Source organism: Anoplophora glabripennis, unplaced genomic scaffold (genome assembly GCF_000390285.2).
Source record: "Anoplophora glabripennis isolate ALB-LARVAE unplaced genomic scaffold, Agla_2.0 scaffold1095, whole genome shotgun sequence".
In the NCBI taxonomy this organism is placed as follows: Eukaryota; Metazoa; Arthropoda; class Insecta; order Coleoptera; family Cerambycidae; genus Anoplophora; species Anoplophora glabripennis.
Window position 1 is genome coordinate 29,683 of NW_019417170.1, and position 23,007 is coordinate 52,689.

Genomic DNA, 23,007 nt, shown 5'->3' on the forward strand with positions numbered 1-23,007 from the left:
AGCGCCCGGTCGGTTAATTAACAACAAACGTATTTTGACTAATCATGTGTGCATTGAAAACAAAAAATATTACAAGGGAAATAAACGTCATTTTAGCGTTCACGTCTCAGTTTTTCACGCATTGTATATCTTTGTATGGCAGTTACAGTAGATTATTTATTGAAATAAGCTCAACAGTGCAAAATATAAGCAATAATCAGTTGGCGTATATGATCCAGGCATATTTTCAGTGTAATAAAAATCGTGGTGCCACGGTCCACCTTTACAGAGAACTATTTCCTCAGAGAGAAGTTCCAGAACCACGTAAATTTGTAAGGGTTGAAGAAAATTTAAGGAAATATGGTGCTTTTAAGAAACCGAAGCAAGAAGAACACCAATTTAATGCAAACATCGAGCTCAATGTTCTTCTTAACGTTGAAGAAAATCCAAAAACTTCCATACGGGAAATTTCTAATAATGAAATGTATGGCTTGAATTTATGTTTTTTCAATACTGTATATACAGTTTTCTTTGATGCTCCAATATTATTAGAAATTTCCCGAATGGAAATTTTTGGATTTTCTTCAACGTTAAGAAGAACATTGAGCTCGATGTTTGCATTAAATTGGCATTCTTCTTGCTTCGGTTTCTTAAAAGCACCATATTTCCTTAAATTTTCTTCAAGCCTTAATCCTCAATCCACTTTTTAACTCATTGATTTCTTTCTTCACGTCCTGTATAAAAAAAATAAATCAAATTGACAAATTCCGCAGTTAAAAGGATAATAAAAAAAAATTATTTATGCCATTTGATGTTTTATATAAATCAATACAGTATAAGATTTTTATTTATCCCAGTAACCGAAGAACTAAAAACAACTAAAACAACTAAAAAAATTAATTAGAAGGCTACAGATATCATACCTCCGAAAAATTTTTAATCTCTTTCTTGATAAGATTCATAATATATTCTTTGAATGTTTGGTTTACATCAACATTTACTGTTCCAGCACTACTATCAGCGTCTTGTCTGGAAAAGATAGACCTGGACGAATGGTTACTACTGGACATGTTCTCATCGAGCATTCTATCACATTCCTTGCGGTTTGCAGTACTGTCTGAATCAATCTTCGCTAAAGCGACCAATAATCCGACATCCAAGCCGTGACGATCTACACACCTAACCACTTTGATGCCTTTAATTAGGAACAAAGGAATGCCTGCCGCATTAACTTCTTGTTCATTTTTGTACATCTCATAAGCGATCGATATAAACCTCGACTGGTTTAAAATGCCTAAATCTTCCGTTACACAGGCCGGTAAAACTGTAGATCTATCGTGGTTGTCATAATTGAAGTTTTTAGTATCGTCCATCTTAGACTTGGCACAGAGAACAGCGCAATAAAGAAATGCTTGAATATCCAGAACGTTTAATGCCTCAGCAGCACAATTGTTCAAATTTTCTATAGAATACTGCAGGCCTTCGAAAGATTTTACCTCTATATCGCTTAACTCACTGTTTAAACCAAGCCAAATGTAATGGTGTAGAGAGTCAGGATATACTAGCTGAGCAACTTCATCGAATTTACTAAATCTAGAGGATCAGGCAATTTTATAACTGGCTCTAAGACTTGAAAGCTTAAAACGAAAAAACTTGTCGATATTTTGAGTTGTTGATCTTTTTTCACAAACACCTTCTTGTAGAGTTGTTCCCGCCACATTACCGTTGAATACTGTGTTGCCTTTTCTAATACGATAGTCTTTCTATCCTTAGCAGCAGCTAGAAGGATGTGTCCCGTTTGTGAGCAACGATAAGAGGCTTCTTTGTGCCAGTGTTGTACAAGGCGTCTCCTATTTTCTGGAGATTGTATCAGCCACATACTCTGCAAGTCGGGGGGGCAGGAATGGTAAGCCGCTAACAAAACGGGAAGGGTTACATTGGAAGCCTCTTTGAACTGAATTAGATCCTTTTTAGCTTGTTTAAAAATGAGCGTGGCTAGATAGAAATATAACGGAGCGTGATAATGGCTCAAAAATACTGTTACTAATTGGCGATCTGGACATGTCTGAATATTCTGCGAGGCTTTAGACAGCATTTGATCGAAATTGAAGACTGCAGTTACATATTCGGTACTAGTTTTTACAGTATCTAAGTGCTCATCCAAACTCAGGGCTACCAATCTATCCAGCACAGATACGGATAGGAACCAAAACTCCCAAGTGAGCTGAGAACTATATGTAAGGTCACTTTCAAACCTCACGAGAACTTCGTCAAATGTCTCGTACCAAGTTAAGTCGTTATGAAAAATGGACAAATTTTTTTTCTCGACCGCAGATGCATGTTTGTATGCCTTTTTAATCAGGTTGTTTTGTAGAAAGTGTTTAAGTAGCCGAACCCATAAGTTCACATCAGTTGGTCTGGTTTCATGCTCCTTTAATAGCAGTTTAGAGACTTCAATGGGATCGTCATTTTTTGTAATTATCATCCGCACCAGCAAACTAAATACAGCCAGATTTTGTGGATTAACAGATTGACCCAAATCATAGAAATACTTTGCATCTGGATTATCCATATCCATGTTATCCGATGCTAGTAATTCACAAGCTGGAGGAAAATAGAGAAAAAAAATTTAATTTTACCAACAAAAAACAAAACACGATTTATCCTAGTAAATTATTAAATTCAAATTAGTTTCAAGCTATATATTAAATTTATTTTATATTTTTGAATAAAAGTTGTTTTAATTTCTTTAACCGAGTAAACTGTAATTGGAAATTATAGCCATAGACCTTATAAACTAGGGCTAAAGTCCGAATTACGCATTATGCGCGTTACCTATGGAACCAAATTTGACCGGTCCGAATTAAAAACGTGTACAATAAGTACCAACAATTCAGACCAATAAATGAGTTCATGGTCCTACATTTCACATTTCTGGTGACATTTTTAAATGTTGTGTTGTACAGGTTATTTCAAAACTGTTTAAATGTTTCTACCACGAAAGCCTTTTATGGCAGGTATGACTTTCTTCATTTAAAATCAAACTAACTGTAAAACTGAAGAGAATTTTATTTCAACTTCAAGCGGCGATGACTCCGATGATTTAATGGGGTCGGTTACTGAAGAAATGATTATTGTTAAAGCCAAAAAGAACGTAAAGGGTTCAGTAAAATTAAGACCTAAAATAGAAGGATATGTGGAAAATATAGTCCCAAGATTTTCCTCAGAAGAATTTAAATCACACCTTAGGTGAGTAACCATAACCTTCCGGTTTCCAGAATATTTTGTGCCATGATTAGGTCAAGTTTTGTGCTTTCCCCATCCCTTCCTTGTATAATACTTCATTTTGTAATTTAAGACTTTTGCAATGCATTAATATGCAATAAATTGGTAAGGTTTTACCAATAAGATAAAATAAGAAATAATGAAAAATACTTAAAATTACATAATGTAATGGTTATGGTCTTAGGATGTATCCCGAAACATTTACTTATGTGTTGGAACAAATAAAGGGACAAATATCTACATCTTATGTATCTGGGCAAAAGCCCATTCCACCAGAGAAGCAATTGCTTATAACACTGATTCTTATAGATAGACACCAAAAGATGACCATCAATCATATGTAAACCGAAAAGGTGTACATTCAGTACACTTACAGGTATAACAATACACTTGATACACTATATGAAATTAATACTTAAACTTTTTACAGGCTGTTTGTAACCGCGGATATTTATTTACATCATGTTTGCTGGCAATGTCAGTAGTGTTCATGACAACAGAGTTCAGAGTTTTTATGACGTCGCCACTAGCAAGGTATTTAAAAAATGGGGAAGTTTTTTCCAAATAACTCGCACATTCTTGGTGATGCTGCTTACAAACTCATTTATTAACTCCTTATAAAGACAGTGGTCATTTGACTGCAAGACAGAAAAATTATAACTTTTGACATTCTTTTGCAAGAAAGGCAATTGAAAGGGCATTTGTTGTATTGAAGAGTAGATTTAGAAGACTTTTAGATTATCTCCTTATGACAGATATTCATTATCTTCCTGAATTTATATTGGCATGTTGTGTGCTACATAACATTTGTTTGAATAGAAATGATTTAATTGATCCATTACCCAATGTTCATTTAGAGCGCAATGCAATATTGAATCGTAACCAAAATAGAATAAGAGGTCCATCTAAATATTATCTTAACAGGCAATATCAAACACAAATCATTATCTCATGTAACTTTTAATTTTGAAACTTACTTGTAACAATCTTTTGCAGGGTTCATAGTTCAAAAGTAATATAGAATTCCCTGACTTTTTCAGGTTTTCCCCGACATACAAAAAAAATCCAGATCAGTTGTAGTTAATTTTTACATACTAATAATTGATGTTTATTAGGGTGTCCCAAAAAAAAACGAATATTTTTTTTCGTGTCTCTTCTGAAAATATGTTAGTTTATTATATTTTAAGAGCCTCCTCAAAAAATCAGCTCATAAAAAAATTTTTTGGAGGTACCTCAAGATTTTTAAAAATTTCCAAACTCGTCAAAAATAGATTTTTTTTTTATTTTTTTCTCGTTATTTTATCATTTTCTAGGTTGAAAAAAATCTCCATTCTGAAAATTTCAAATCGATATTTTAATTTCTAAAGGTCACTCCTAATTATTTTAACTTTAAAAGTAGTGTACCTAAAATGTTTTCGAGCGACCTCTAAAAATAAATATCAACAAACTAATAATTTTTTTTATTGAATTTGATGAACAAAAGAATAGAAATAAATCACGAGACACTTAAATTTCTCGAGGCAAAATTTACTACTGCACTGTAAATATCAAATATTTATAATTTTTTAAAATTTAAGTGTCTCGTGATTAATTTCTATTTTTTTGTTCATCAAATTCAATAAAAAAAATTATTAGTTCATTGATATTTATTTTTAGAGGTCGCTCGAAAATATAGGTACACTACTTTGAAAGTTAAAATAATTATGAGTGACCTTTAGAAATTAAAATATTGATTTGAAATTTTCAGAATCGAGATTTTTCTCAACCTAGAAAATGAAAATGAAAAAAAATTAAAAAAAAATTCAATTTTTGACGATTTTGGTTTTTAAAAATATTGAGCAGCCTTTAAAAAAAATTTTTAAGCTGATTTTTTGAGGGGGCTCTTAAAACATGATAAACTAACATATTATCACAAGACACGAAAAAAATATATTCGTTTTTTTTTGGGCCACCCTAATGTGTGTATGTAATATGCTTTTTCTAAACTGGATCCCATAATCTTTTTTATACCTAAAGAACCTTTTATAAAGGTTTCAAAACCACAAACAGTTTTCTCTTTGAAGAACTCAAGGCTTGCTTTCACAAAATTTCCGGTAGCAAACGTCAGATTCCGACTTTTATGAATACTTCTAAAATTCCCTGACTATTCCCTGTTTTTTATGAAGAATAATGTATTCCCTGACTTTTCCCGGTATGCAGGGTTTTCCAGGCTGCTACGAACCCTGTTTTGTGCCTCTTCTTCCGAAACAGGTATTAGATATTATATTTCCTCATTATCTTATTGTGCATATATTTGAACGCTTTTACTCATTTTTATGAGTAAATATAGGTGCGTTTATATGTCCTAACAATTATTACTTTTTTAAACCTTTACAAATTATTAAAACTACAAAGTTTTGACTGTGCTGTGACATTTGACATATGACATGCATCAACTGCATTATCTATTTTTCGTACACATACAGGGTTGCCAGATCTATTTCATGACAGACCCGGAGAAATTGATGTCCAAAAAAAAAAGGTCTTTAGGAAATTTTGAAGTCAAATCATTTACGAGGAAATCGATCTCTAAAAAAAAAAAGGTCTTTAGGAAATTTTGAAGTCAAATCGTTTACGAGGAAATCGATCTCTAAAAAAAAAAAAAGGTCTACAGCAGCTCAATGGACAAAAGAATCAGGAAATTTCGGGGGTACGACGTCTTAACCCGGAGAAATGACATATTAACCCGGAGCCCGGAGATGTACCATCAAAACCCGAAGACTCCGGGTCAAACCCGGAGACCTGGCAAGCCTATACACATATAATGCATCAAAATAGTAGCCTTCACCTCGGTCTTGAAGTTGCCGTCATTTGAGCACGCGATGTTCAATTTGGATCCACAATTTGACGCATTTTGGGCATAATGCATAATTCGGACCTAAGCCTAGTCTATTATTCTAGTTTCTAGTACACTTCAACCCGTCATAAAAAACATAACCTACAAAGTTGCCTAATCATAAATTAATTTTACACAGAACTAAAAAAGATTAGGTTTCCAGTATTTTCATTTTCATTATACAAATAGTCTCAAAAATTATAAAATTATTAGTGCTATTTTTTTCTAATTATCTTTATAGAATTTCAAAGGTTAGGATTCCTGTTTGCACCGTGCAAACCTCTGTGGCGTAACGTGACGCCACAAGCTAGGAAGCGATCAGTGCAGGAATGCATTCATAGGTACCGTCCAGTGTCCAGTTTACATTTTTACATTGTGCTTAGCAGCAATCGGTACCTCGGTTCTTGGTATTGATTATATGATAAAAATTAAAGAAAAAAGCTATGCCTAAAGTTAAACCAAATAACTACAAATACTGCATTGTATAATACCTAGATGTACTAACACGACCATAAAAACACCTGACAAATATTTTTTCGAGATGCCGAGATAAGAAAAATTGCGAAAAAAATGGTGTCAAATAATAAGGCAAGATGATAAGGTGCCCCTTTCTTCTAAATCTGTGCAACATTGTTGCACAGATTTAGATCATTTTGATGTAAGTACTAAAGTATTAATATTTATGCATTTTATATTAATTATTAGACGTTTTACTACAATGTTTATTAGTTTAAAATTTATTTCTACCTTGAACTTTTTGAGTAGATTACCACAATATAATATATAGCTCACTAGAGTCGAACTGTTTTAGTTATTTTGTGCTGAAATAATTTTCATGCAGCATAATCTTGATTGTTACTTTGTACGAGATGATTATGATAAGATAGTAAAAATACCTATGACTGAATTAAAAATGTAATTTATTGATGTTTTTTATTGAAGTTTACATCTTATTTTTTTTTGTTTTTTGTTTCTTATTTAGCTTTACAGTTTTCTTTTTATCTTATAGGTGGAAATTGATGTTGACAATTTTAGCCGCTGTAAACTAGTTGGAGGAAACATGAAGCTGAAGTTGGGGATTCTGCCTTATAAAGGACCCCGCACAAACCTTATGGGTTTGAGTCCCCGGTCGATTTGTCTGAATTTTTGATATGTTGTACTTGACACCCTCCTGATCAAGTGTTCATAGGCCCAAAGTCTGGAAATGAACAGTTTTCGAGATATCGAGGACGCAAAGTCTCAAAAAATGGAATATTTCCATGAACCTGTCCAGTCCAATCCAAAATACATGAACGGGTAATATATAATAGGATATATACACATGTGACACAAATATTGTAAGAAGGCCTTTGACAAAGTCAACCACAATATCCTATTATGGAAATAGAACCCTTATTCTTTTAGCGTAGATTTGATACAGTTTATTAGAACTTATCTGACTGATCGGATAAATTTTGTGAAATTTAACAGTGCAGAATCTGAAACTTTTGTGTCCGAGTTTTGTAAACATAACGACCTAGCTTTAAATGAGGCAAAATGTAAACTGGTATCATACATACACAGAAGAAATACCCTATATTGGGAGTATACAGGGTGTCCCGAAATTCATGCAACAAAATTTGGTCACAGATTCTTAGGACAAATTTGGGGGACCCGTATTTTTTATTTTTGTCAAGTGGCCCCCTTTTTCGGAGTTTCAGCCCCCTGAAGTCCGCCCCTAAGAATAATCTTTTTTTTATATCTCAGAACCCTGTTGTACGAGAATCACTAAATTTGGTATACAGGGGTTTTATGACATGTAGAATCTCACAGTGCTACGCTTTTTGGCGAAAAACCCCCTTAAGACAATTTTTCGTGGGCCCCCATGTCTTTGGAGCCAAAAAAATTTGGTCGCATATTTAAATTACTTAAAAAGTATAAGATTGCATGATTTATGTACATTTTAATTGACATTTTTTTGTTTGCTTTCTTTGTTCTCTTTTACATTGTATTTTGCGTGTGTCTGGTTGTTTATACATTATTTTTAATTGGTTTTTATATTAGCTAACATTTCTCAACTGTATACATGTAATTGGACTGTCCCTTTGTATGTATATATGCAGTACAAATAAATAAATAAAAAAACTGAAAATGGAAACAAGTACTTTTGAAAATCATTATTATCCATTCTTGTATTATTTATCCGGTTTGGATAAATTTGAGTATTCATAATATGTATGTGGAATTGAACTCGGTACTCCACCTCCGAGACACCACCAAAATAGGGGTTGAAAAACTAAAATATTTGTATCTCAGGTTATTACGAGATTACCTACTTTTTTTTGTCATAAATCATTATATACGGCTAAGAGCATATACAGGGTGTGCCATTTAACACTCCCGCTGCCAATATCTCCGAAATGAAGAAATTTATTTTAATTCCAGAAACTGAGGTTGTTAGGTCCCTCGAATAGCTTCAAATTGCAGTTAGAATTGTTAGTTCAAATCTTTATGTATAGATGACGTGGCGATATTACAAAATTGATTCTTGGAATGTGGAAATGAGGTCCATCTAAAAGATCGTTAAATTTTAAGTAATTTTTGTAATATAAAGTTTTTCCCAATATTTACTTGTTTTAGAGACATGTCAACTTAAATATCTACGCCATCTCTACAGGAAGATTTGAAATATCAATTCTAACTGCAATTTGAAGCTATTCGAAGGACCTAACAACCTCAGTTTCCGAAACTAAAATAAATTTCTTTATTTCGGAGATATTGACAGCGGGAGTGTTAAATGGCACTGTATGTAGAAATCCTCAAAGCACTTTCATTCTGAAATATCCCTAAAATAGGGATAGAAAAACTAAAACATTTATATCTCAGGTCGTTATGAGATTATCCACCTGTTTTTTTTTCATGAATCATTCTGTACGGCTAAGAGCAAGTGTTGAAAAATCCTCGAGCCATTTCCACCCCGAAACACCCTTCAAATGAAATATTTATATCTCATGTTGTTACGAGATTATATCCACCTCTTTTTTTGTAAATCATTCTATATGGCTAAGAGCAAGCATGGGAAATTATTCAAATCATTTCTACCCCGAAACACCTCCGAAATAGGTTTTATTGTTACCACACGTAACAATAAAACATTTATTATTATTAACTATTACCATCACTAGAGGTCCAATTAAATAAGCCTTTAAATCGAAATTTTGGTCAACTTGCCTGAATTTTTGATATAAGTTAGTTTGAGGGATATTATAACAAGTAACTATTTGTTCAACCCCCGGCCAAGGATGAAAAAAAATAAAACAAAGGAGTTTTTGAAGGTAACTTAAAAGGGGCAAAGGCTAGAAAAAAAAAGGTTCTTATAATAGTTGTAAAGCATACAATTCTACATAAAAATGGCATCTTGACTTTTTCTTGTACTATTAAAATTAATAACAAAGTTAGGGAGGCTAGAAGTTAAGAGATTTCAGAAATTTAGAAAAACGAATGAATTTTGTATTTTTTTTTCAACATACTCTAAAAAATGTAAAGGGACGTATTTTTTTTATCGGCGGAAAAACATATTTACTGGGTGAAATACACCCTCAAAGTTCGCCCCACAAAACAGTTTTTTCAAAATTTCTGAAGTTCTAATCAATATTTTGAAATGAAACAAAATGGAAATTACTTATGATAAAAAACAAATATTTCGCAAGTGATTCCGTGTTTGGGGGTTGCTACCCTTATTTTTTATTTAGAAAAACTATATATTTATTTATAAAAAAATCATATTTACTCAAAAAGAATTAAAAATATGATTTATGTAAACAAATTTAATTGACAAAATTAAGTTGACCTGTTTCGAGGTTTTCGTTAAAATCTCTGTTTAGGGGGGTGAACAACAAATTTGAAATTGTTATAACTTTCTTATTAAAAATTAAAAAATATATCTATTTCTCTGAAAAGAAAGGTTAGATTTTTTAGAGTAGATCGAAAAAAAAAATTACAACATTCATTCATTTTTCTGCTTATGATTTTAAATTTCTGAAGTCCTCCCTTAACTTCTAGCCTCCCTAACTCTATCAATTTTAATAATACAAGAAAAAGCCAAGAGGCCATTTTTATGTAGAATTGTATGCTTTACAACTTTTATACGAAACATTTTTTTCTAGTCCTTACCTGTTTTGAGTTATGTTGAAACACCTCTTTGTTTTATCTTTTTTCACCCTTGGCAGGGGGTTGAACAAAAAATTACTGTTACTGTTATAACATACCTCAAACTAACTCATATCAAAAATTCAAGCAAGTTGACCAAAATTTCGATTTAAAGGCTTATTTAATTGGACTATTGTCAAACATAACTCAATAAGTTGTTGCGTCAAAATTAAAACATTATTACAATTTTAATTTTATTATGACAAAATTAATTTTTAAAAAATTCTACAAAAAATGTAATGTTCAAAAACATTTTCGTTTTGGCAAAGGTTGAAAATGAAGATCAGCGTAATATTATCAGAATTTATTATATCTGTAACCGCAACTGTGAAAAAAATAGATCGGAATTTGTTTGAATTTTGAGTACTCGAGAAGCCTAGAAATAACTATGGACACGGGAATAAAACTCTAATATTTTTTTATTTTAATGCGTGGTGGTAATAGTTTAAATAACTATAGTAGAATCGTATTCGATGCAAAGAAGAGCAAAAAGTTGTCAGTCTTTTATCAAAGGAAAATCGTGTCATCATTTTTAGGAGGCGTAAGATGAACTATTTCAAATTTAAAATGAAATTGAATGTAAAATCTGAAATACCGCTGCACACGTCTGGTAGTAGCTGTAGTCGCCCAGGTGCATCGAGTGTACGAAGTGGTCGGTTATACGTCAAATACTAACCTGGCGAGCTTGTTCGGAAATTAGAGAGCGCCTCCAAAAAAACAAGTTAACAACAGTGGCGTGTACAGAGGTAAAATGTAGTACATACGTGGAATTTAAAAAACAAATTGGATTTATAATAAATTACATTTAAAATAAATAGTTTATGAGAATAAAGGAATTTTTGTAGGAACAAGGGTGCCAGACGTGAACTGATCCCTTCGTCCCTTCATAATGTATATAGAAATTATTCAACTTCTAAAACCCTTAAAAGTGTACTGCATTGGTTCCCTTGAGAGGCAATGATTTATTATTTTGCATCAAATATGATCCTACTATAGATGGATTTGACAGGGTCTAACGACACTTACAGTGTCCGATAATTCAATAAACAAAGAAGTCTAATTAAAAAATTTAGATAAATTTGGAACAAATACACCAAAAGATTAATTTTTCGAGACAAAACGTCTGAATCTGGTTCGGGTGTATTGGGGGTCATGAAGGCTTGCAAAAATGTAATAAAATTTCTAGTCTTCTTTAAAAAAATGAAGTTGATGATGGTTCTGGAGAGACGAAACGTTACATATAAAAATTGATTATGCTATTCGATAGAGGGCAAAAAGTGACCATGATAAAGTGTTCTTCTTTTTTCAATATCACCTCAAACAAGGCCGAAATGAAACAAAAATGGATTTCCAAAATTTCGTTTTTTTTCAAATATTTCGAAAACTAATCATGTTAGCCTTGATTTTTTAGAGGCATAATGTTGGTCCTCTTGATTGAACTGGGCCATTTAAGCTAGTTTGTATCTCTTACCGTTTTCGAGATCCCTGTAGTGAGAAGCGAATTTGTAACAGCCTGTATATTATCAATACTCACAAATCGATCTAAATCCAATAAATAATAAAAAATGGATAATAATTATTTTCAAGTGCTCGTTTTCATGTTTAGGTTCATGGAAATATGCAATTTTTTGGTAATGTGTCCTTGATATCTCGAACTGTTCATTTTCAGACTTTGGGCCTATGAACACTTTTGATCAGGCGGGTGTCAAGTACAACATATCAAAAATTCAGACGAATCGACCGGGAACAAACCCATAAGGTTTGTGCGGGGTCCTCTGACTGCCAGAAAGTTTCATCATCTCAATATTAACTTTAGCGAGATTGCTAGAATCGTCACGAACATATTTTTTCTACAAATGCATTAAAATAAATAGCCATTGCAACAATAAGCATGAGCAAACAAAGCCGGTCAAATGTACTAATACTACTAATCATTATCATTTATCTAGGCTACTAATTAATGCACTAATCTCTGGCTAACACAAGTGATCGTCTGCCGCGCTCGCTCAGCCTTCCTAACATATGACGTCACACGATATTCTGGCGACGCGCAAGCTTTGAGAAAATAAGATATTAAATATTTCCGTCATTTTTGGAGATATTGACATCATTTTTTCGACTTTCATCAAGTTAATGAATAGACTACTTAGTGACATGGAACTCTGCATTTTCTGTTTAAGGAAACTTCCTAATTATCTATCTATTATGTGCAAGCCACTTATGTTAGTACAACTTTTAAGTTAAATAATTTTTAAACCACTCATAAAATGACTAATGAATAGTGTCATTGTTACCTTAATGTATGAGATTATGCGTTTTCCACAATACAACTATTTATAATACTTTACTTACCCTTTATAACTAAATCGTTTTGCTTAGGATCAAACTGTAAGCTAGTTCTATAAGCCACAAGTGCAGCTTCTTTTTCACTTAAATTTTCTAATGCTTTTCCCAGCAGTTGATATCCTTCGGGTGATTTTGGATTAACAGTTAAATATGAAGAGACGTAACCACAAGTTTGTTCATAGTCACCAACATCAAAATACAGCTTTGCAAATGATAACCATTTTTTATTTCTCTGAAATAAGAGGTGTTTATCAATATACCTAATAGAAACATATTTGGTGTATCATGTTATCAAAAAAATCAATTTCACACACAATCAGTGAACTACACTAAAACCACTGTATCTTTTCCATTGCGTCACAAGCAATATTCGTATCAACTAATAGCTGTTTTACATGGGCAATTTATTCATGAATAAATTCACCAAGTTCTTCATGAATTAATACACGAATTTATTTGTAAACGGTTTGGTTTTACACTGTACAGACTTCGTGAATTTCTCTAACACATGAATCAGCCCTACCAACAGTACCAACAAATCAAAGCAAATAAATTTCAAAATTGTCACCTTTTCACTCATAATTGTAGTGATACAACGGCGGTACCGTTTTGACACCTATTATATAAATATTAGTTTTTGTAAATAACAAATCAGTAAAAACAACACAAAAGTAGTACGACACCACAAAATTATTTACCTACATATTCTAATAACATAACCTCATTACTGATCTGAGGCTGGAAATTTGTTGGGTGCGTACTTCTGAACTTCACGAAGAAATTGAGGAAAATTAGAATGTTCTAATTCGGGTAATTATTTACTGTAGTGGCACCCTCTCCAATTTTAACAAAATTTTGTCTACGCCGCTATTTTCGATGGTGCTGAAAACGAATCTGAAGTTTTTTTGTGCGGTTGAACCGTTTTCAAGAAAAAATTTTTTCAAAATTCTAACCTGGATATTTCAGAGAACACTACGTAGAACTCTGTATACCTATTTTATGTAGATTTCAGGACATCTGTAATAAATAATCAATATTGTTTAAGAAACACATTTTCCCAAATTTGAACTAAAAAATGTATGTGTTTAAATAACTAAAATTATAGTAACTTTATGTGACAGATGAATGAGAGTGTGAGAACTCAATGCTGTCGATGCTGTCATCACGAATTGCAAATGGCGGATTCAAACTACAAAATTTTTATTTATTAAATACATATTTTTTTACTTGAAATTTGCGAAAATGTGTTTGGTGAACAGTGTTAGTTGTTCAGATGTTCTGAAAGCTACATAAAATATACAGAGTTCTATATAGTGTTATCTGAAATATCCAGGTTGGAATTTTGAAAAAAAACTAGGTTCGACCGCACAAAAATAACTTCAGATTCATGTTCATCGAAAATAGAGGGGTAGACAAAATTTTGGGAGGCCACTATACTAAATAATTACCAATTTTAATACTGGTATTACCGGATACGAAAATATGCTAAAAATCGATATTTCAAGGTTCAAAAAATATATACAACAGTTAGTACGGATACGCGCTCAAAACAACGATCAAATTTTTAATCTGAAACGGTTCTAGTTTGCCTTTGGGGGGGCTTTCGTTTTGGCAAAAATAGTACCTATTAGTAACCAATATCAATTCAGAGTAACTCTGTTGCTATTAGTTACTATTTTTGGCAAATCGAAAGGCCCCCTGGTAGTTTTTATTTTCAATATCAATAGTCGTGACATATCGTGCAGAGACATAAAAGGCCAACATGATTTTCAGGGAGACTAGTCTCCCTGATGATTTTGTTACAATTTCAATCGGGTGGCATGTTTTATTGTAGTTTTTTGTTTCTTTTTGGATTTATGTATCTGCACGTGTGGCAATTTACTTAATTTACAATTTACTTTAAAAAATGTTTTTTTCTGGATAAACTCCCGCCAGCATGAAGATATCCCCTGCATGGAAATAATCTAAAAATACAATACAAAACTATTTGGCAATGACGATTTTTATGAGAGTATTTGATGAAATTGATAAAATACTCTGTTCACTAAAACAAAAACTAATACAAAAAATTGGTCCCAACGGCTATTATTTTCACCGACTTCATTACCAAAAAAATGCTTACCTGGATCTCGTCGTTTATTTTTGATAAAATGTTTTCTACATGTTCGTCTATTTCTACTTTTGATTTGAACATTTTAATTAAAATTATTAATATAATAATAATAAATACTTACACTTAAACCTCAAACACAGACAGGAGCCAAAGAATTTAAAGTATATATTAGCAACAAGACAAGAAGCACAGACAAGAAGCGACACTCAGCGAAATCAGAGATTATATACAAATAGATAGCGCTCTCTATAGTGAAAATTAGGAATTAATAGAAGACAGCGACATCTGTGAAATGGTCACAGCACTAATTAATTGAGATAAAGTTAAGTTAAGTCGAACACGAAAGGCGAAAGGCCTAGATGCGGTTAAAAGTTAAAATAATCCGAGCCCCTAATTCTGTCAGAGGCGGCGACAAATTTGTAAGAATTGGATCTAATCACGGTGTATTCTCTTAAATGGAAAAAGTCTCGACGTAATGTTAGACAGAGAAAAAATATAAACTAGTTTGCGAAGAAAACATGAGAGGCGCTAAAGTTAATATTACACTCAGTACGCAAACGCAAAGATTTTGTTGAGATCGTTAGCACTATTTATGTATCGCAAACTGTAATACTAACTTGAACAGAAAAGTAATGTTGGTATTAGAACCTATAGAGTTCGCTGGAAAAATTAAAAATTTGATGATATTACATGTATTCTTTCGTGCAGTAGCCGAACAAACTGATTGCAATCGGCAACTGGCCAATCATAATACAGCATATTTAAAATTCTTAATCATGATTGGTTCTTTACTGATTTCAATAACTTCTGTTCAATACGAAAGAATGGGTGTATTGAAGATTAGGCACATACTTGTGTATGTGATATTAGGTCACAAAGGGCACAGATTACTAACAGGAAATAGATAGTCTCTCCTATGTTAAATTTGTGTACTAAAATTTGTCAGGCAGTGCCATCTCTAGGAGCGACACGGTAATACCAGTTACAGGAAACTGCATAGAGAAGTTGTATATCCCACTACTTCGTATCCGTTTGTATTCATTACTTTCCACAGATTTAATTGTTTTTCACCGTTCGAATTCAAAACATGAATGCGAACGTATGAAAAACAATGAAATCCGTGGCATATATATTAATCAAAACCTAAAACAAGTTTAGGTGTTCCTTATCGACATTAAATAAAACTCGGTTAAAGTTAAATCATCCTTTATTTTTTCGCTGTTTAATAAATTTATTGTAAGCAGCATTTGTTATAATATCCAAGTCTTTGTAGCGTAGATCTTTCCCATTTAAAACATTATTAACAATTTTAATATAATGAAATATGCACATATTTGTGGCAATATTTAAAAAATTCAAGGAATAATTTTTATGATTATCACAAAAGAATAGATGTATTTCATTATTGTATGATTGTAAATTTTGAATAATTTTTTTTTGATATTATTATGGTTAATAATTTTTGGTAGCATATCATATATAATACAGGCAATTCTGTCAAACAACTTTAAAAAACTGTGTGAAGGAGTACACAAACTGTGCGCATGATACTGTCTTTTCTTTATCAACAAGTTCTGAGGTATATCCTCTTCTGTTAAAATGTCTGTAGTACAAACTTTACAGTTATTTATTTTCAATAGCTTTTTTGCTACAACTCCTGCTACATAAGAATTTGCAAGATCTATTGTTTGAACAGGCGATTTTGGTGGATCTGGTGTAGTAGGATTTAATACAATTGGTAACTCAACATTCGATGAAATTTCATTATGTTCGTTTATTAAAAAATATTTTAAAGTGTCTAATGCACCAAGGGAAGCATCTTCTTCACAGTTGGAGCTGGGGGAGTGTGAAGACATAAAGTTATTAACAAGAAGGGCCTTTGTGGAAGATATAAAAGAAGTACATGTCGGGTTTGTGTTTCTTAATCCGTGGCTTCTTATCAGACTGAAAAAATTCTCCAAAGGATCTTGATTAAAGGAACGAGGACTGACAAATCTAAACTTTTTATTTTTTAGAAGATCCCAGATGTATAAGAAGCCACGGAGCGTAAATATCCAGTTTTTAATAGATGGTGTAACAATATGAGAAGAGCGAGAGTTAGAGAAAAACATGGAATTTAAAACAGGCAGCGCAGTTCTCCAGACTTCAAGGTGTTTTGACTTCGATGTCACTACTCCCCGCAACTCTTTTCCTAATGAAGGTTTTAATGCACTGCCATTTACACTATCAAATAACCCATCAAAGAATAGTAGAAGGTCGGCTGTTTGTGAAGCTGCAGGTTCTATATAATAAATTGACTCGGGGCTTAATTCTCTGCTAACCTCTTCCATCGCGTTCATTGCTGTTGCAACTGACCAACTAAACACCTGCGTACAGTTCTTAACTTTCATTTTTCGTATCTTCTGTGGCAAAACATGTTCGTCGGTTAATTTAGGGAACTGACTGAATTTCCCTCTTTGTCTGTCGACTCGATAAATATCTATTACACGTGACCAAGAAGCAACTTTATCAATATTCTCTTGGCGAAAGTGTAAATTTTTTGTCAACAGACCATTTCTTATGCCTTTCAGAAGGTGAGGACAATCAAATAGGTGTACAACTTCAATACCATCTATCAAATAGCCCTGGTACCTATTTTCAATCTGGTTTTTTAAGCAATATGAATTTGTGTCTCTTAAAAGTTGTTTTATTGCCGCATTATTTGTTGCTCCTTGATCACATACAGTCGCTATCAGGTCTAATCCAGTCCGACAACTTGCCTTGCCACATCTTTAATAATCCTAATAAGGTCGGCAGTTGCAGTAGTGTGTTCACAGAAATAGAAACAAATTGGTTGTTTCCAGTTTCTGTGAATACCTTTCAACATAAACACGTGGGCATGATCTGCAAAGATTGCCCTTCGCTCAGCCCCACCAAAATCTACTAGTCCTTGAATAGAATCAGTTTTCTGATCATATGAAATGCCTGTGCTTAACGAAATTTCGTCGAACATTAAGATACAACTTTTGTCCATATCTTTCATATTATTTACAATATTTTTTAAGTGAGCGAAGATATGGGCATTAATTCCACAGTTAAATGGTACAGCATTTAATAATTTTTTCAATGTTTTTCTACTTGGTAAACTAAAAATTTTCGAAAGAAACCTATAGCCCTTACCGCTCTGTTTAAAAATAGATAATGCAAATATTTTATCATCTATTCGTAAAGCGCCTGCCTTTAGGCTTTAATTTCTGATTTCTTAGTTGACTACTAAAGAATGTGTATGTTGTTTTGTTAATATATTTGAGGAAATTCATCATATTCTCCTGTTTTTGTAAAAACCTTAATTTCGGCTTAGTCTTCAAATTATTCCTTTTCGCTCTGTTTGCAGCAATTTTCAATTTTATAAACTGTTGTTTCATAATCATTTCAGTGCTGGTGAGTCTTGGGACTTGTTTTTTCAGTGTTCTTGGATGAAACTGAAAAAAATAAACAATATAAATTAGTAACAATATTTGTAATTATTTCGATATATTTCACGATCATATAAAAAAACCGATAATGTCATAAAAGTTAGTATTTTGAACTTAATGACTACTTTCGCAAGATATTAGACGAAGGAGATTAAAAGTCGGCACATAGTACATGCTACAAATAAACTATGAACAAATCAATTTTGTTTCACTGGATACACAACTAACTGTACTGTTGGATGGTGTATTGCTAAAATAAATACAAGACTACAAGCAATGACATTATTAGATTCATTATGTGAAGTATACATATACTTGCAATGCTCCAAAATAAATCAAAAGGTTCATATAAATAGATAATGATGTAACAGGTACTTGCTTACTGCAGAAGTTGATGATGTATATCTAGAAGTGGAAGGTTCTTCAATAGTTTCTCTCTCATGAAGTGGAGTTTTACTGTCACAATCCAAGGTGTCTTGAAAAAGTCTTTTTCTGCCATAAACCCTCCTCGGCTTACTTACGGAGCCAACAGGACTCGACTCACTGGTTTGAGAACCGCAAGGTCAGAGAACTTGTATTACTCCTAAAAGAAAAACGTGATTTATCAATGTTAAAATCAATCAATCAATATAGATTTTTTTTAGTTGACTCAATAACATAACCTGAAAGTTGACTCATTTAAACTAACAAGTTACCTCAGTTCTAGTTATCTCATTTGATTATGTTTTTACAATACAATTATTTACATGCTAATTGAAAAATTGTATCATTGGGATTTCTGGCGAAAGTTGACGTCAAACAAAAAAGTATCCAATACAAAAGTTGTAGATCATGCAAAAAATCTACAACTTTTGTAGAGGTCACTTTTAACATCACCACCAGATTTTTCGTTTTTTATTCCTCATTTCCGCAAAAATAATTTAATTTTGACGAAACTTGCTGAAAGTATACCTTTCTCTATCTTAAATGACCTCAAATTTTTTTAGATAAAAAAATCAAGAAGTTTCTGAGATATTCATTTTTCTCCGCCTGAAACACTTTTTTTTCAAAGAAAAATTCTACTTAAAAAATTATCGTACAGAGTTCTGCCGGTAATCATTTTTTTCGTTTTGACATATACTTTTTGCTGAAATAAAAAAAATCTGTAATAACAGTTCAAAAACATACTCATAAATGTAAAAAAATAAAAAATGACTTGCAACAACTCAGTTATTGTTGATAATTTGTTTAAATTAAAAAACATTCAAAAACTGATTACATCCTTCAATTCTACGGAAAAAAAAATAAAAAAAACTGTGTCTCATTGTTTAACCCAAAACTTTATTTTTGTACAGTGTATTGCTATAAACATCTAATTGTAAGTCAAATTACAAATGCACAAATGATAAATTATCTCTGGATGATTTGAGATTTCAGCAATACAAAGTATTAACTGCAAAGTCTACTGTTTGTGACCCGGAATTTTGCAAAATCGTTTAAATAGCTTTATTTTTTTTTCTGGCTTTATTTGAAAACGAATTTTAAATAAATTGCATATTTACATTGCCACTTTTTTCGCTCTATCCAATGGCGTCAACATTTTTGCAATCCGAGGTTTCGTCTTCGAAGAGCTATCATCAGAATAATTTTTTTAAATATATCGCTGCTATTTTTATGACAAAATCTACCCCATTTTTAATTCTGTATTAGATATTACTATTGTAATCCTTAAAAATGTTTTTAGCTATCATTAAAAATGGAGGGTGGGAGGGAGGAGGAGGAGAGTAAAAGTCAATACAGCACAAAATATCCAAGAATTTTTTTTAATCTATAATTTAAAAAGTTGTACCTAATAAAAAAATAATACGAACTTATGGAATATTTTGTTATTTCTAATAGCTGTTTTACATTGACAATTTATTGATCAATTAATTGATGAAGTCGCTTCATCAAGAATTTGGACAAGTGTAATGCACCAAATCAGCTGTCAAATAACTTCATCAATTTATTCATCAAGTTCTTGACGAATTAGAGCATGTTCTAATTTTCGTCAATTTCTTCGTGAAGTTCGGAAGCACCAACCCAATATGTGTCAGAACAGTACCGCTGTTGTATCACTACAATTATGAGTGGAAAGGTGACATTTTTGAAATTTATTTGCTTCTTTGATTCATTGATAGAACTGATTCATACGTCAAAAACTTGACAAAGTCCGTGGCAGTGTAAAACCACACTGTTTATCAATAAATTCGTCAATTAATTGAAGAAGAACTTCGTCATTTTATTGATGAATACATTGTCAATGTAAAACAGCTATAATTAGTATTGCTAACAGCAGTAAAAAATTGTTGGATATTTTGTGCGGGATTGACTTTTATACTGTTATGACTTCATCCAATAGACCAGGGGTCGGCAAGTAATTTTAGGTGGGGTCCGGATACTTTTGATATTTTTTAACGAGGTCCAGAAAAAAAATCATATTTCTTACAAATTTTTTATTTTCATTTGCATTAAGAACTCAAAACACACACAATTGTAAAATACTAGAAAAAATGATAAGGGTGGCACTCAAACGTAAAAAATATTTTTTAAATAATTTATTTGAGTAATTTATATTTTCAAAAAATTTTTGGCGGTCCAGTATTTTACCTTCCGCGGTCCGGATCTGGACCGCGGTCCGCCAGTTGCCGACCCTTGCAATAGACATTTTGAAAGCGTTCAGAGCCGTACTCAGGAAACATTTTAAATTATAGCTCAAACAAGGTAAAAACTTTTTACAATAGTAATATCGTCTAATCCAGAATTAAACATGACTTTAGATTTTGTCATAAAAATAGCAGCAATGTATTTAAAATATTAACCCGATCATGGCCCCTCGAAGACGAAACGTCGGATTGCAAATTGTAAAGAGCGAAAAAAGTGGCATTGTAAATATATAATTTATTTTAAAATTCGTTTTCAAATAAAGCCAGAAAAAATTAAACAATTTTGCAAAATTCCGGGTTTTTCCGGATATCTCCGGAACTACCTGGAATATTAAAACTTTCTAAACAGCATATTGTTATAAAAAAAACACAACTTTTTTTTAATCTGAGCCACTCCGTATCTCTTACCGTTTCCTAGATCCTAATGCTATCCCATCCTTATCTTGGACACACTGTATATCTATGAAGTTATCAAACTTTAAAAAAACTGTATTTTTTCCGTACAATTGAATGGTGTAATCAGTTTTTGATTTTTTCTTAATTTAAACAAACTACTGAAAAATTCATTGCTGCAAGTCATTTTTTACTTTTTTGCATTTTTGAGCATGTTTTTGAACTGTGATTACACATTTTTTTATTTCACTAAAAAGTATATGTCAAAACGAAAAAAATGATTACCGGCAGAATTCTGTACGATGATTTTTTTAAGTAGAATTTTTCTTTGAAAAAAAGTGTTTCAGGCCGGAAAAAATGAATATCTCAGAAACTTCTTGATTTTTTTATCTAAAAAAATTTGAGGTTATTTAAGACAGAGAAAGGTATACTTTCACCAAGTTTCGTCAAAATTAAATTATTTTTGCGGAAATGAGAAATAAAAAACGAAAAATCAGAAATTGCATTTTGCAAATTTGCATTTTTCTCGGGAAATTTTGAGGTTATGTTAAAAATTGGCCTCTATAAAAGTTGTAGATTTTTGCATGATCTACAACTTTTGTATTGGATACTTTTTTGTTTGATGTCAACTTTCGCCAGAAATCCCAATGATACAATTTTGCATAACTTTTCAACCCCCCAAATCAACCCTCCGCCGCCCCTGCTGGCGCATTTATTTTTATTTTTTCGTTTATTATAAGCCCCTTTACCATTTCCACTTATAAAAGTCCAGGTAACAATTTTCTTTTTTTTCCCTCTAAATGAGTTATTTTGATCGGTCTATTGGCTTCCATTTCCTTATTTGTAGGAAATCTAAAGGGTTCTTTCTTAATACAAACACTAACTGCTGAAAGTTACTGAACTTTATTACTACCTAACAATGTATTTTTATCGACAGCATTTCAGTAATTTGACAAAAGAACAAAAATTTAATTACAAGAGCATGGCTTAAGTAATACGATACCCATGAATATATACTATAAAAATACGCACAAATATATCTATCAAATATATCGATTTTTGCATAATAAACCAGTTCAGTGTACAATATTGAATAATAATAAAAATATACTGTACTTACCCGTGGAGCGCAATTTCTTCGCTTTTCTTTGAACGACATAAGGCACAAAGTCTACCCATATCTCTAATACTAATAACTAACACAACAAAGTCTAATAAAGTTTTTGGTTAAAATATATACAGGATAATAGTCGCAATTATTACAGAAAATACACCAAAGCACTAGCACAACACATCGACACAAAAAATGAGAATATTTTTTGTTAGCTTGGCTTTTTTATCGCTTACCGTTCTTGGTTCCTTTCAACCAATCAAAACCCATAAAGGAAGCGGATGCGTATGAATACGCTGGTACGTCACCCCACTTTTCGGCTTCAATGATTAGTATAAATGTATGTCCGATAACGTCTAGTACTTATAAAGTTTTTAGAAATATTAACCAGTTATTGTGTCGTCTTTATACATGAGTATTGTTACTTAAAAATGTTTAAAACAAAATTAGAATTGGACATACATGTAGATAATAGTTTAAAAAGGATAAACAACGAGACCGAGGTAAGCATTTTTTTGATACTGAAACCATGCCGGTGAAAATAATAGCCGTTGGGACCAATTTTTTTGTATTAGTTT

The 23,007-nt window shown here is 32.1% G+C and overlaps 2 protein-coding genes across 4 annotated transcripts in view; one reads left to right on the forward strand and one right to left on the reverse strand.

Annotated features, from left to right (window-relative positions):
• Window positions 1-1,136: 1,136 nt before the first annotated feature.
• On the reverse strand, window positions 1,137-14,970 carry LOC111692184. 2 transcript variants are annotated; one of them, XM_023455998.1, is made up of 3 exons: window positions 14,908-14,970; window positions 12,680-12,905; window positions 1,137-2,583 (listed from the first exon to the last, which is right to left on the reverse strand). In XM_023455998.1, exon 3 carries the CDS (start codon window positions 2,555-2,557, stop codon window positions 1,541-1,543), a length of 1,017 nt encoding a protein of 338 aa, XP_023311766.1. In that variant the 5' UTR covers window positions 2,558-2,583; window positions 12,680-12,905; window positions 14,908-14,970; the 3' UTR covers window positions 1,137-1,540. The 2 variants fall into 2 exon arrangements, with proteins under 2 accessions (XP_023311766.1, XP_023311767.1); XM_023455999.1 differs by lacking the exon at window positions 14,908-14,970 and adding an exon at window positions 12,988-13,042.
• Window positions 14,971-22,799: 7,829 nt separating this feature from the next.
• The window catches only part of LOC108913783 (E3 SUMO-protein ligase RanBP2), a 35,876-nt gene continuing 35,668 nt past the window's right edge, over window positions 22,800-23,007 (forward strand). The window contains exon 1 of one of the 2 annotated variants that reach the window (XM_023455997.1): window positions 22,800-22,932. In XM_023455997.1, coding sequence (XP_023311765.1) covers window positions 22,861-22,932 — 72 coding nt within the window. In that variant the 5' untranslated portion in view covers window positions 22,800-22,860. The remainder of the gene's footprint in view (window positions 22,933-23,007) is intronic. The other variant, XM_023455996.1, reaches the window with a different exon arrangement.